This window comes from Excalfactoria chinensis, chromosome 4 (genome assembly GCF_039878825.1).
Source record: "Excalfactoria chinensis isolate bCotChi1 chromosome 4, bCotChi1.hap2, whole genome shotgun sequence".
Lineage (NCBI taxonomy): Eukaryota > Metazoa > Chordata > Aves > Galliformes > Phasianidae > Excalfactoria > Excalfactoria chinensis.
In genome coordinates this window covers 1,199,197-1,214,243 of record NC_092828.1, presented here as the reverse complement: position 1 = coordinate 1,214,243, position 15,047 = coordinate 1,199,197, and the positions used below count along the sequence as shown (strand labels likewise).

At 48.4% G+C, this 15,047-nt stretch overlaps 1 protein-coding gene across 6 annotated transcripts in view; it reads left to right on the top strand.

Moving 5' to 3' along the window:
* EXOC6B (exocyst complex component 6B) overlaps positions 1-15,047 on the top strand; it is a 231,645-nt gene that overhangs the window by 87,073 nt on the left and 129,525 nt on the right. For 4 of the 6 annotated variants that reach the window (XM_072334651.1, XM_072334649.1, XM_072334648.1 and 1 more), the window contains one exon: positions 8,019-8,195. In XM_072334651.1, the coding sequence (XP_072190752.1) occupies positions 8,019-8,195 (177 nt within the window). The remainder of the gene's footprint in view (positions 1-8,018; positions 8,196-15,047) is intronic. The other 2 variants (XM_072334652.1, XM_072334650.1) reach the window with 1 other exon arrangement.

Sequence of the window (15,047 nt, the reverse complement as noted above, 5' to 3'; positions counted from 1 at the left end):
CGGGAGTCTCCGCTGGTGCTGAACGGACAGAGTTCGATGGGGAAATATTGGTGGTGGGTGGACGGCTGGACTGATGGATGCTCTTGGAGGTCTTTTCCAACCTTGGTGATTCTGTGAAGAAATCCTATAGAATTGTAACTGAAAGGGAAGCGTTGGCTTTGAGGAATTCTCTGCAGTTTCCCCATTGGCCTTTGGGGGGCAGAGGATGTCTGGGAAATAGCAGATTTGGGACTTGTTCTCTGTGAGACTGGAAAGTTAGGGCGTTGAATGTGAAATATATGTAACCTGATGTAACTTTAATTCTTCAGTGACTGCTCGTGCTTTAAAATGGGATGTCATGTCCATTTAAAAAAGCAAGCTGAGACTAAGTTCTGATTCACTCTTTAACTCCGGTGATTCTTACCCTGTGTTGCCACCTTGCTTTTCACTACGTCGGTCTATAGCTCTGAAGTTAACCTTATAACATCTCCTGAAGCTGATGGCATTTTGAATGGGGTCCTACTGGGAAAAGATATTTCTCTGTCACAGAAGAAAAGCCCCAACAAACCAAAGCAGAATGCTACTGCAACAGGTTCTTCTCTTCTGCAGCATGTCCTTGAATGTGCAGGGATGTGGAGTTCTATCGGGCTGTGCTCTGCAGTGCTTTGCTGCTTTCTGTCTTACAGAAGAAGGTTGGGAGAGAAGATCTGTGCTGGTGGATGGCTGCAGTTGGGGTTGAGCAGTGGGACCTGTTGTCTCGCATTACTGGTATGGTTAAGGACAGCTTCTGATGGTGGATCCGGACTGTGTGTTGGATCCAAAGCTCAGTGCATCTCCCCATGTCTCATTTAAGAAGAGCCAAAAGATGTTCTGTCTGTGGCTCAGGGCTTTATCCTCTCCTTTTGAGGGGTCTCGCTGTATTCCAGGCCAATGCAGACCATCTAGGAGAGGTGCTTTGAATGCTGCCGGTTTCTCAGAATCTCGAGAAAACCAAAACCAGGCCGATAACTGGAAACAAAAGCAGAATCTTGAAAGGAAACTTATCTGCACGGAGTTTGACAAGGCCCAGAGAGAGGGTGTGTGAAACAGCAGTCTGGGAACTCCCACAGAGAATGGGATAAAGGGGTTTAATCTGGGGCCAGGAGGGGAGGACGAACACTCCTTTAACTGTATAACTTTCTGAGGGTCAAGATAAATAAGTGCAGCTCAGAGCCCTGGAGCTGATGAGCTGCAGTTCTGATTCCCTATCCTGGCTGAGAATGCAGCCCTTCCTCCTTTATGATTCCCAGCACGTGAGGTGGAAGTATGAGGCAGGATGATTCTTAGCACAGCAGCTTCAAATAGACTGTAGTCACTGGGGGATGGTCAGGGAAAGACTCTGCCCCATAGGGCAGTGGGCACAGCCCTGAGCTGCTGGAGCTCAGGGAGTGTTGGGACATTGCTTTCTGCCATAGGGTTTGGGTTTGGGGTGGTCCTCTGTGTGGCCAGGGGTTGGGCTCGGTGGTCCTTGTGGGTCCCTTCCAATCTGGGGTATTCTGTCTTTATATATGAGAAGGCAGAGAGGAAAAACCACAACAAAGCGTGGCATACAACATTACAGATAGCAAGGGGCTTTGTAGCAAGGCTCAGGTGTGGGGCTGCAGTCCTTGATGTGTGTGGAATGCTGGTCCTACAGCCTTCCTCCTCTTGCTTTTAGGCCCCTTATCTAATTTTCAGCTTCTCCTCTCTGTGTAAATGTGATAAATGCACTTTTAAGTCAAATAACTGAGCTACTTTTGATGCCTGCGTGCAGATATCTTGTTCTCGACACCAGAACACACAGAAGTGTGAATCAACACCTTGCTCCATAGAGGACTTCTTAAAGAATGACTTTTTGACTTTAACTGTGCAGCTGACCCCGAGGACTCGGTTGCCTGAGTCCTTTTATCAGTGCTAACGTGATAAACTTCTCCTTACAGCTCCCGGGAAGGAGAGCATTGAGTTCTGATGGCTCCCCATTCTGCACTGCAGGAGCTCCCCCAGTGAACAGCAGAAGTTTAATAGTTTTCTGATAAAGTGCTGAATTAACCAAGCTACTCTTTATGATGAACTTTGAGGGCATAAACAACACTGACCTTGTCTTATAGATAGGGAAAAAGGAGCAGGAGTATGGAGATGAGGATGGTGGAACCATTAAGGTTGGAAAAGACCTCAAAGACCGCCAAGTCCAGCACCAACCCATCCCTCCATGCCCACTGACCATGTTCCCCAGTTCCACATCTCCATATACTATGAAGTCCTCCAGGGATGGTGACTCCCCTGCTACCTGGGCAGCCTGTGCCCAATGCCTGATCACTCTTTTGGAGAAGAACTGTTTCCTATCATCCAGCGTATCCAACCTGACCCTCTCCTGGCATGACTTGAGGCCAGTCTGGCTTGGGTTGGAAGGTACCCCAAGGATGGTGAATCTCCAACCCCCTGCCACAGGCATGGATGACAACCTCCACATTCAGCTGCTCAGGGCCCATCCAACCTGGACTTGAACACGTCCAGGGTCCTATCCATAAACTGTTGGGTCAAAGTAAAGGGAGAAATCTTTGTTCCCCATTGCACTCTGGATGCCAAAATATATCTGTGCAGAGGTGATGTTTGGAAGTGTTGCTGTTATGAGCTCAATTTTTAGCACTGGGGGGGGCTGAGGTGGAGCAGTTGTTTGTAGGGAAAGATGAGTGGTGCCAAGTTGAAGTAGAATCCCTGGCTTGGGTTGGAAGGATCATCAAGCAATCTCTGCAGGGCGTGTGTTGGAGCAAACTCATTGAATGCCTCATTTCCAAAGTGACATTTTTAATGACCAAAAATCAAGTAAGAAAGAAAAAAGGTGTATATATCCATCACTGTTTTTTGGAGCTCATTTCCTGTGCTGACGGTGGACTTCTGTCAGACAGACCTCTGACAAATTGTTTGCTGCGATAACCAGTTAACGCCAAGAAGGCAGATAGGCAGAAGCCCTTATCATCTTGACAAGCAAACGGGGTTTTAGTTAAAACTGAAAACAGAAGCTGTGTCAGTGTGTTGAGTTTACACCTTGCAATAATAACGCGTGCTTTTATCTGATCTGAGGGGGGATTTTATAACTTTCAAATGGATCTCTGGCGGGGAGCCAGCCGCGCTGTCATCTTTTATTAACTTTCTTCTCTCCTCCCCTGTAGCCGGTCTGCTCTTTGTAATGCTGTTGAAGGAGTATGTATCCCATTCCTGGGGATACGGTGAAGCGATATTTTAGAGTTCTGTGTCTCAGCCCATTAGAGGGGTCCATAAAACAATCACGGCAGCGAACGTTCAGTAAGTAATCAAAACCACCAAAGCCAACCACAGCAGTACTGCAACCTCGTCTACATAATAGAACCTCTTTTGCTGTGCCTTATCTACCGTCTCATCAGGAAAGAGCTAATTAGATTCTTCTAAGAAGTAAATATTGTCAGTTCGTTGGTGGGTGGAGGTGACGGGAGGTAAGACGCGCTCACTGTCAACATTGGCAAACCGAGGCAGAAAACAAGACAAAGTCATAAAAACCCTATAAAAAGCTAATTGAGTTTTAAAGGAGCTCATTCACCGCGTAGGAGGTGTAGCAACTTCTCTTTATAGTGCGTGGCTTCTGGAAGCAGAACTGGGGGAGCCCGTGGCTGCCTTGCTCCTCCAACCCAGCCGTGTGGGATGGGTGCCGGGTTAGGGATGGGTTCCCTTTGTTCCATGCAGTTATGGACAGCTCTGATCCCAGTGGGTTAAGCCAATGCATTGGATTTCTCCTGCTGCACATCTAGGCTGGGGGGGGTCTCAATGGCTCGCCTGAGTTGCAGTGGCTTTGTGAGCACTGCTGCAGTGCTCAGTGCTGCAGCTTCAGGATGGACAGGCAAATACTGGGACCAGCATTTCATTGAATCACATAATGGCTTGGGTTGGAGGGGTCATAGAGCTCCATCTCCCTGCCATGGGCTGGTTGCCTCCACCAGCACTGACTGCACTGGGCCCCATCCAACCTGGCCTCAAATACTTCCAGGGATGGGACACCCACAGCATCTTGTATTTAGGAGATTGAGGGACACACTTGAATGGCAAACTCCCAAAGTCACATCAAGACTGGGCACTTGGTAGAGGGGCATGAAGGCAGTGTAAAAGTGGACAGCTTTGGGGAATCAAATGAAATAAGGCTAGAACTGCTTTTTCCCCCCAGTTCTTTCTATCCTCTGTTTCTCAAGGGGTGGCAGCAATAAGGATTGATGTCTGAATTCAGCCAGCAAAGCCTGAGCAGCAGCTCCTGTGCTGTGCAATGGGCAGTGCTGGTCTGGATATGACAACAAACATTGAATGACCTAAACCTATGGGCTGGAGAGGGGAGGCTTTGTTTTCCGTTGTATCAGCCTGGAAATAGGGTTTGTGTTTGGGCTGTGTCTGCTGGCTGAGTGCTGAGCATGGGCCAGCGAGGGTGGCTGTGCTTGGAGGCAGCCCCAGCTACGTGAAGCAAACGCTTCGTGTGTTATTGCTAAATGTAATGTTAGCTACGAACACACATTTGGTTTCTAAACTTTTTATTGTCACGTTAAGCAGAGAGCCAAGAGATTGATAGTCTTGTATAACAGAGGCAATTTTACCAAAGGATACAGAAACGAACTCGCTTTCATGTAAACCACACCAAAAGGTAAAGGGGGGGAGGGGGGTTATTTTGTGTCCCTGGAGGGCTCTTCTCCTCCCCCATAGCCACAGGTTGCTGTGTTTTCAGGGGGCACGCTGGAGTGTCGCCCCTGCTTTGATGTGGTTCCTCAAGTGTGCCTCCTCATTGGGCTCCCTGCAGATGCCTTTATGTGAAACAGAACATTAAAATCCAAATGTTCCTGCTCCGCTGGTCGTTTTTCATCCTTTATGGGCAGTGTCAAATATATTGCATAGTTGTGTTGCTGCACCCCGGCCCGGGAGGGAGCGGGTCTGGGAAGGAACGACAGGTCGGAGCGTGAGCTCCTTGCGGTTAAACCCGAATTTCTCTTTAGCTGCTTCCTCTGGGCCTCTCCCCAGCTCTCTCTTTCTCTCAAGGTGAAACTGAAACCTCGGTGACTTCACCCGAGCCTGCCCGAAGTTAAAGAAAATGTGATATTTCTCACTTATAGGTCACTTCAGTCCATATTGTTTCCTGCCAAGAGTGGGGGTGGGGGGGATGCCCTACTGTTAATGGAAAAGCAATTACTGTTCATTCTGGCACGTGTGTTGTGCAGCTCCAGCGTCACACCTGGGTTACAGGGCTGGGGCTGGAGGGATGGATGCAGGGTGGGATGCGGGGACGCACTCAGTGCCCTATAGAAGGAACAGCCGCTGTGCTGCATTGGTATTCCTTGAAGGCAGTTCAGGCTGAAAACTGCCAGGAAACTTCTTCTCACACAGGACTTCCAAATTCCCCAAAGTGAAATTGCTCTTGGTGGGCTGGAAAGCTCTGAGGGCACTGGGAGTCTTTCTGGGTTCTTCTGTGCCTCGGGAGAAGGCACACACACTTTTGTTTTCCCTGCTGTGGACTTGGATTCCGGTCAGAATTCTTTTCTTGGTGAACTTCAGTTCATGAACAAAACTAAAGCGATGCAAAATGCAAAACGTGGCCTTTCCTTGGGATGCTGAACTCCTTGAGTTGGAGCAATGACTTTTGCTTGGACGGGCTTTCTTGCTTTTCATTCTTCAGATGAATTCTACTCGTCCATAGACATTATGTGCTGCCGTGGGCACCTCCTGTGAGTGTGGCTGAAGGAATGATGGGTTGGCTTAGGTTGGAAGGGACCTTAAATCATAGAATCAGAGAGTCACAGAATGGCTGGGGTTGGAAGGAACCTGAAGAATCATGAAGCTCCAATGCCCCCACCACAGGCAGGGTCACCAACCTCCACGTTTAATACCAGACCAGGCTGCTCAGGGCCCCATCCAACATGGCCTTGAATTGAATGGTTTGAGTTGGAAGGGACTCTTAAAGGTCATCTGGTCCCACCCCTCACAATGAACAGGGACACCCACAGCTCCCGTTCCTACTGTATTCATGTAGTAACACCTTGTGTTTGGAAAGGCTTTGGAAAGCCATTGGGAGGCAAGGCGCTGTGCTTCCCAAGGACATTTGCAGGGTCTGGGGAGACTTAATTCCATGCTCAGCCTAAAATGCTGCATGTTACGTGCTCGTGGTTTGGGCACTAAAGGTTGAAGCCAAGGGCTGCGTCCTTCTGCTTGCTAGTCCAGCTTGTTCTTCTCCCGTGGCCACTTCTCATCCTGTGATCTGGCTACGCCCTGTTAATGATCTGTATGAAGCTCAATGTTTGATGTAAAACTTTGCATTTTCCCATTCTTCTTTCTTCTCTTTTTGGATGGGGGGGGAGAGGGGAAGGGGGAAAGAAAGGTTACATAAATTTGAGCGAATTAGTACGCTGGGCTTGCTTTTGGTGGGATTTACAGTGGATTCAGCATTATAACTTCAGTACGCGTTGGTTGAGTAACTTATGTCATAAGTGGGTGTATCTGAGAGGAGAGCTGAGCTCGGACCTCTTTGTTGTGTGGGCTTCAGAAGGACCAAGTGCTCACTCCCCTTTTTGAAGTCCTAATTCTCTTTATATGGTGTTGCAATGCCTTTCTATAGAGCGGTGCCTCTGAAGTTAGAGATGTCTAATGCAAAAAAGGCCCCTTTTCCCCAATTGCTTCAAGTATTGCCGTTGCTAGCAAAATTTGTCTCGAGCATTGCTAACACAGACCTTGTCCTGTGGCTTTGTTGCAAAAAATCCCTACGTTGAGATTCCTCCCTTAAGAGATCTTCCTAACGAGCCTGTCTGGTAGTCCCCTTGCTTTAGCCCTTACTAACAGCACTTGCAGAGATCCTACATCTTTCCAACCACTAGAGGTCAAGATTGGGCTGTTCATGGCGCTCCGTTCCATCGCTCCGACTCTGTTGCAACCGCGGTCCGTGTCACTTATTTGTTCAGTTTTGCAATCGTTGCCCCGTTTGTCAGCTATGGTGAAGCTGGTTGTGTGTGCAGACATATGCAAGGTGGGCTTTGCTTTGCAACACGGTGCAGCCCAGTGGGTTTTGTAGGGATGGAGAGATCCGCACCGCACTCGGTTTGAATATTCTTCAGATCTACACCAGTGATTTGTCTCTGGGGTGTTTCTTCCCAGGGAGGAATTTGAAAGGGAGCTGCGCTGAGAGAGGCTGTTGAATTAAAACTCACTCAGAAATTCTTTTTGTGGGATGCTAATGCTTGGTGAGCGTCGACAAGGAAATGGTTTTGAAGGCTTGTGCTCTCCATGGAGTCCTGCCTGACCTTGGAGGTCTCCAGCACTGCCATTGCTCCTCCTTGTGCTCCAACTCGAAGCTCATTTTCAGCTCTTGGGCAACTGGTGCTAAATGATTTTTCCTCTTAGAAGCCAAGGAAGCTTCTGCATCAACTTGCACACACTGCTCTCTGCTGCAGAGAGAGACCAAGGCTGCGGGAGCTGCACTGAGGCCACGAGCCCATGGCCTTCTCCTAGGCCGAGCATCCTGGTTGAATACCTTGCACAGATTGTTCTGTAAATCAGCAACACTGCAATTAAGATCTCCTGGGGTACCACAAAAATGCTTTCAGGAACCTCTGGGGTCCAGATGTGGAATGTTTTGTGCTGACACGGGTTGAAAAGAGGAACAAATCCAACGCTTAAGTAGGTCCTTTAATTCAGCCTGTGACAGTCACCACATGGCCTATGGGCTAATATTTCTGCGTCTGTGCTGTAAATAGATCAATATGGCAGTACGATGGGTTTGGCATTTTGATTTGTGAAGAGTCAGATTATTGTTTGTATTGTTGCATAATCCCTGGAATGGTTTTGAAATGAATCTTCTGTTTCTTTGGAATATCTGGGTTTGGAGAAACATAACATTTCAAAGTTCCATTTAAGTGTGTGTGTTTTATTTTGTCTCATTTGTCGTATTTCATGACTGACTGCATCTTTTGGCCGAAAAATACATCCGAGGAGCCTGTCGTAAAGCTTGAAATCTGCTTTTTTTCTAGGCACAGCAGCAAAGAAACCTGGACAATATTGTATCACAGCACCCCAGGATAAGCGGGGGGAAGAAGTCCAAGAAAGAAGCCTGCGCAGGCTCAGATTTGGAGGTAAAGAACACTAGCCCCATGTCTGAGCAGGATTCGGGTATCCTGGATGTTGAAGATGAGGAGGAGGATGAAGAGGTAACTGGATGCCATCAAACTCAGGGCATTGGGCAGCTTGGGGTGTCTCGGTGCTCACACCTCACTCAGTGTTCCCTGCTCCTATGCAGCGCACCATAAAGATGCTGAGCAGGCGGTGAAGCCTCTCTGAGTTGGGTCATTTTGCACTTCTGTCCTTGTTAGCAGGCTCAGCAGAGATGCTTAGCGTGGTAGGAGAGCAGAGCGGCTCCTGCCTTCAGTCCTGCAGCTCTGTGGCCTTTTAAAGCAGATAAATTGCTGCACAGCATGTGATGTATTGAACTTCTGTGTCTTGTGGCAGATGCATGCTTTATGCTGAGAAGAGTTTCATTAGGACAGGATTTTTGTAGATGCAATTGCAGTTCCCGTTGTGTTTCTGTTGCTGGCCATTTCTCAGAGTAGAACTGTAGAATGGTTTGAGTTGGAAGGGCCCTCTAAAGGGCATCTGGTCCCACTCCCTGCAATGAACAGGGACACTCACAGCTCTATCAGGTGCTCTGAGCCCCATCCAGCCTGACCTTGGGTGTCTCCAGGTGGCACCACCTCTCTGGTCAACCTGTGCCACTGTCTCGCTGCCCTTAGTGCCAAAAACGTTTCCCTTATATCCAGTCTAAATCTCCCCTCTTTTTGTTTGAAGTGGTTTCCCCATGTCCTGTCACAACAGACCCTGCTACAGAGTCTGTCCCCTTCCTTCTTACAGCCCCTTTAGATACTGAAGGTCACTCACAGGTCTCCCTGGAGCCCTCTCTTCTCCAGCTGCACAGCCCCAGCTCTCAGCCCGTCCTGGTAGGAGACATGTTCCATCCCTGGGATCATTTTTGTATCTCTCCTCTGGTCACACTCCCAACAGTTCTCTGTCCCTCCCGTGCTGAGGATTCCATATCTAGATGCAGTACTCTGGGTGAGGCCTCACCAGCACAGAGTAGAGGGGCAGGATTGCCTCCCTGTCCTGCTGGCTGCATTGCTTTGGATGCAGCCCAGGATACAGTTGACTCTCTGGGCTATGAGGGCACATTGCTGGCTCATGTCCAGCTTCCCACCCCCCAGTACCTCCAAGTCCTTTTTGGCATGGCTGTGCTCCCTCCTTACGTTCCCCTGCTTGTGCTGAGTGCTGAGCTTGCAGCAACCCATGTGCAGACCTTGTGCTCGACTTTGTAGAACCTCATGAGGTTCTGTGCCCACTGCTCAGCCCGTCGAGCTCCTTTCCCTCATCTGTGTCACAGTTCCATGCTCAGAGCTGCTTTCCCAAGTTTGTTCCGTTGGGTTCTTTCCATCCGAGATCACCTCATCCTAACAGGGAACAAAAAGTAGAGCAACTCAGATCCCGTGTGTTCCACGGGACGGCCTAAATACCAAGGAGGGGAGATGAATACCTCAATTCGTGCAGCACAGTGCAGGAACCCCCCTTTGAGGAGCATCCCCCCCCTTTGAGGAGCATCCCCCCCCTTTGAGGAGCATCCATCTCCCATTCCCAGCGCTGTGAGCTCTGCCCGGAGCTGCCCGGCAGCGGCCGCTGTCCGTGGTGATGAAACGGGGCGGGCGGGTCCCGCTGCGGCGCTTCCCCAAATTTCTTGCCCTCCGGGATTTCTTTTCTCTGGAAAGACAACTATTTTGTTTTATTTTATGGGTTTTTTTTTTTTCTTCGGTCGTTGCTCTTCTTCTTTATTTGTTATGTTTTTCTTTTATTTTTATAATTTATTTTTAGTTCTTGTTTACTTTATTCTGCTTTTTTCCCCCACATTTTTCTCTCTCTTTTTTTTTCTTGTCTTTTTTCTTCGTCCTCTCCCACTCCATCGTTGTCTTCTCCCCCCTCCACTATCATCATCTTCAACCCTCCTTCGTCTTCTTCTCCCATTTATTTTTCCTTTATTTAGTACAAATGGATGAGGCTCTGGGGCCCCCAGTAGAGGAAAGACAGGGAGCTGTTGGAGAGGGTCCAGAGGAGGCCATAAAGATGCTCAGAGGGCTGCAGCACCTCCCCTACAAAGGCAGGCTGAGGGAGCTGGGCTTGTTCAGCCTGGAGAAGAGAAGGCTGCGGGGTGACCTCATTGCAGCCTTCCAGGACCTAAAGGGACCCTATAAACAGGAGGGGAGTCAAGTGTTTGAAAGGGTAGATAAGAGCCGGTCAAGGGGAAATGGTTTTGAGTTGAAGGAGAGGAGATATAGCTAGCAGGTTAGATGAGGTGATCTAAGGGACAAAAGTGAGACAACTTGTAGACCAGTTGTATAGGTGGCTTAATAAGCAAAGGGAAAAAAGAAACCCTGTTGTTGGTGCAGACTCAATCACAGATGGATGCCCGGCTGGTCTCCAAGCCGTGGATGTTTTCTGGGGAAGCAAAACAAAATGATCCACAAATTTCTCCAGTATTTCATTGCTGAGAATGATGTATGGAATGTCTCTTTTATCAATTTGGGTTTGGTATCACAGCTGTGTCCCCTCCCAGCCTACTTAGTAAGAGCACAGTGAGAAGCAGGGAGGGCAGTGCTGCTGGGTGGGTAATTCACTTAATCCCAGCTCAAACTGGTACAGGTATGCACTGTTAATGCTAAACTCTTTGGTGAGGTTTCTGGCAGCGACAGGGCAACATCAGTATTGTTTTCCATGGCTGATGTTTATTCCCTGCTTTTCAACTGGTAGCTTGACCTCTGCTCCTTCCAGTTATCTCCTCTGTGTAGTGACAGAGAGGCAGAGTACTGTTAAGGCAGAGCTTGAGGCTTCTGTTTGGAGGACAGCCAGTGGTGGGTGAATCTGGGGCTGAGGAATGAAAGGTTCCTGCACCCCATCCTGCTCAGAGCTGAAAACAGAATGATCTTCAGAGGTGGTTCTGATTAAGTGTTTGGCAGGAGGGACCTTCTGATCCTGCTCCTTGTCTGAATCTGCAAAAAATTGGGTTAAATACAATCCTTTTTATCTCTGGGAAATACCTGAGCCCTTCAGCAAGCAGTGATACAGAGTTATCCATCAAGGCTGGATGAACTGCTCCAGAGATCTCACTGTTCTTTCCCCTCCTCCCCCCCACCTTCATCCAGGCAGTGGAATTAACAGGGAAAGCTTTGAAAGGAACAGAAGAGCAGAAGAGTTTTGCTTCTGCTGTTGCATGCATTTTTTTTATGCAGATCATTTTCTCTCTTGGGCAGCAATGGGGAGCTGTGCCAACTACATGCAAGAGGACCATTGTGAGGCGTGGTTCCTCACTCCATTTGAGTTCTGCACTCTGGAGACATCATGGACCAGACAGATGCTTCGCTGTGGTGGAAGCTCCCACTATAATGAGAGCAAGAGTGTGGGCACAGCTGTAAAGTGATCTGGGCGACGTCTTGAGTTCAGTTTTTATGTATGTCAAGTGGTGGGAGGAGGATCAGTGTTTCATACTGAGCAGCTCCATGGCCTGCTCTATGTGTGCCAGCTGCTCCCTTTGTAGTGTTCTGGATGCTTTTTACTACAAAGCTCATCCAGATTCTTCTCGTTTCCAGTGACTTTTCTTTTGCCATCCCGTTGAATACATCAGGACAAAGCTCGCCTGCATTCTGCCTCATTTCTTCTTGTTCTCCAGAAGTCTGGCCAGGCATTTGTGAGGTGGTTGAGTGGAAATGGACCTCCTGGTTCTCCTCTGTGGGAGAGGGAAGGTTGTAAGGAAGGAGTAACGGCCCCTCGTCTCTCACTGAAGAACAAATCAAATCGCAGACGGTTTTCTGCTCGGAGAGGGAGTTTGGCACTGAGGACATCAGCAGGTGTGAGGTGTAGCCAAAACTCATCATACCTCTGGCATTCTTTCAGGTTGACCTGGCTGTAGGAGTGTTGTAATTCTCTAGGTGAATGTAAAAGATTGATGGTAGTTTAGGGAGCTAGAATCAGGACCCCAAAGAGGCTCTCTTGGCTTTCCCTGATAAATGGCTGTGTTGGGTGCCATCAGCCAACGCTATTTGTTTGCTCTCACTAGCAATTCCACAGAAAAAAAACATCTTGGACATGGAGAGAAAGCTTTCTGTTTCCAGACAAAGCTGTCTGCCTGCTGTCTTCAATGTCACCCAGAGTGAGATCAGTCTGTAGGATGATGCGGCCGCTTCCAGGACCGCAGTGCTTTGAGCATCCTCCAACAACTCCCAGGCTGCTGGTACCCAGAGAAATAAGATGAGGATTGATGAAGGTATGCAGAACCAATGCTTCTTCCAGCAGTAGGGGCTTATTTTGTAAAGTGAATGCATTCTGAATGTTGGTCAAGTGCTGGAACAGCTGCCCAGAGAGGCTGTGGATGCCCTGTCCATCCCTGGAGGTGTTGAAGGCCAGGTTGGATGGGGCCCTGGGCAGCCTGGGATGGTATTAAATGTGGAGGTTGGTAGTGCGAGTTGAGGCTTGATGATCCTTGAGGTCCCTTCCAACCTGGGCCATTCTGTAATTCTGTGATCTGCACCAACGAGCCCATGTACTTGGGTTAATGGGTCCAAGGGACAGTTCATTAACTGGTGCTTCCGGCTCACAAATTCTGGTGTTTCAAAGTAGATTTTTCCTTTTCTTAATGAAATAGGGGCAAATATATCTGTGCTTGTGTCATGTCTTTACATGGGAAAGTAGCAAGGATCAGAGATTCAAGCCATTGTATTGCAAATTTGTGTAAGACCAGACCGGAGCATTCCTCATCAGAAGCATTGTAGAATCATCATAGAATCAATTGGTGTTGAAAAGGACCCTTAAAGACCATCTGATCCAGCTCCCCTGCAGTGAACAGGAACAGCTACAACTCTACCAAGTGCTCAGAGCTGTGTCTCTAGGGATGGGGCATCCACCAAGCCATCTCTGGGACAGGCTTGTGACCGTGTCAGCTGCAGATGAGCATTTACACTTAAAACTTGACCTTAATGGGTTAAATTTTCTACAGTCAACGTTGAACCCAACTGAAAGTGCTCCTGCAGAAAGCAGGGGTTGGGTTGTTTGCAGAGGCTGACAGCTCTGTACCGTGAGCGTGCCGGACGCGGGGTTTGGAAACAAGGTCTGCAGAACAGGAGAACTCTGGACAAAATGAATAAACTCTTTGTTCTATAAACTAAAAAAGGGGGAAAAAAAAAAGATTAGGCAGAAGTGGAGATGTCAGGGGAGTAATTAGTTCTGTCGAGGAGGCTTCTAGTTCTCATTGCAGCACTGTGTTTCCAAAATCAAAGGTTTATTTATGTTTTTCAGTGCTTGCAGTGCAGCTTTGGGGAAGAAACTCAAATAGGTGAATGGCCCATCCCTGGAGGTGTTCAAGGTCAGGTTGGATGGGGCCATGGGCAGCCCGGTCTGCTACTCAATGTGGAGGTTGGCAGCCCTGCTTGCAGCATGGGTTGGAGTTTGGTGATCCTTGAGGTCCCTTCCAACCCAAGCTATTTTATGATAGGTGCTAGAGGGGCTGTGCTCAGCCTGAAGGATGCTCGTGTTTCCCTCATGTTGCGTGAGGTTCCAGCTGGGAAAGTGGATTTCTGTTTGGAAAACCATAAATGTGCCTTCCCTTTACCTTAGAAAGCAGCTCTTACTGCACAGTATGCTGAAACTGCCTGAGTTTTGCATTGGTCATAGACTCATAGAATGGTTTGAGTTGGAAGGGACCTTTAAGGCCATCTGGTCTCACTGCTTGCAGTGAATAGGGGATGTTAGCAGAGGCTGAATTGGGCTCCAGTGGCACTTATCACTGCTGCTGTGGGGCTGGATATGGACGAGGCGCTCCTTCAAACTTCGTAGGTAGAATCACAGCACAAGGTTTGGGTGCTCACTTTCTCACGAGCGCGTTCCAGGCTTTGCATAGAGCCGTGCCTGGGAGCCTTCTAAGTGGCTTAGCAATATTAGAATCATTGATGGCTCCAATATTAACTCCGCAGGAACGTCCAGCCTATATTTTTTTTTTGTGAGTGTGTGTGTGGGCTTAAAAGATTTTAACAGAAGATCAGAGGCTGTGAAACGGTTGCAGTCTGCTTTGAAAGGATTTCTCTGGAGGAGTGAGCTCCATTTTTGGCAATAGCCCGATTTCATGAATCTTTATCAGAAATGTTTCTCCGTGGGCCGTTGTTCAGCTAATGCCCCGAATCCGAGAGGAGCAAAACTGTTTGATCCTGAATTCAGCTTGATAGGAAAACATCTCCTGCTGTGATGGTGGTGGGAGGAGATGACAGATCTCCCCTCCTTTAGAAGTGCTCTCGGGGTCCATCCCATGCAGCTCCCAACGCTGGTGGTGGTCACTGGGGATGATTGGGTCCATTGTGTCCTGGCATTCATCTGCCTTCTTGTAGGAGGTTTTGCACTCGAGGATTTCTCAGCCAGAAGTGCTCTAACAAAATTCCCCTTTCCAGACCTGTTCTGCACTGCCCAAAGCCATTGCAGGTGAGGCCCGCTCACCCCAGGTGCTTTAGGCAGTGCTGGTGGAGACTGGCATGCCCTCATCCAGCCACAGCCTTCTCCTGCTCCATCCTACCTCCTTTTTAGCAGAATGCCTCTTAAGCATAATTAAAAATAAACATGTTTCCCAGGCCTGTCCATTGGTCCCTTTCATCTTTCTCCTGTTTTTTTCCACTGCGTGTCAACAGAACACTCCCTTCCTCTCTGGATTTTGGGGGAGAAGGAGGGTTGCTTTAGCTTTATGCCTTGGCCAAAAAGCTTAATGCTGTGTTGGCTACAACATATCCAAAGGACAGAAGCTTCTTGTATGCAAATTTCCTCTCTGATCTTCCTCTTGCCCTCTCTCCTTCTGTCCCACCCTACCAAATTGCTCTTCCTTGTCCCTGCTAGAGGCTCACTGCTGTTGTTGAAAGGTGCTGGAGTCTGTGTGGCTTATTCTTTCAAAAGGAAAAAAGAAGAATCGATGCTTTTAAAGAAATCAGACTGGAAAT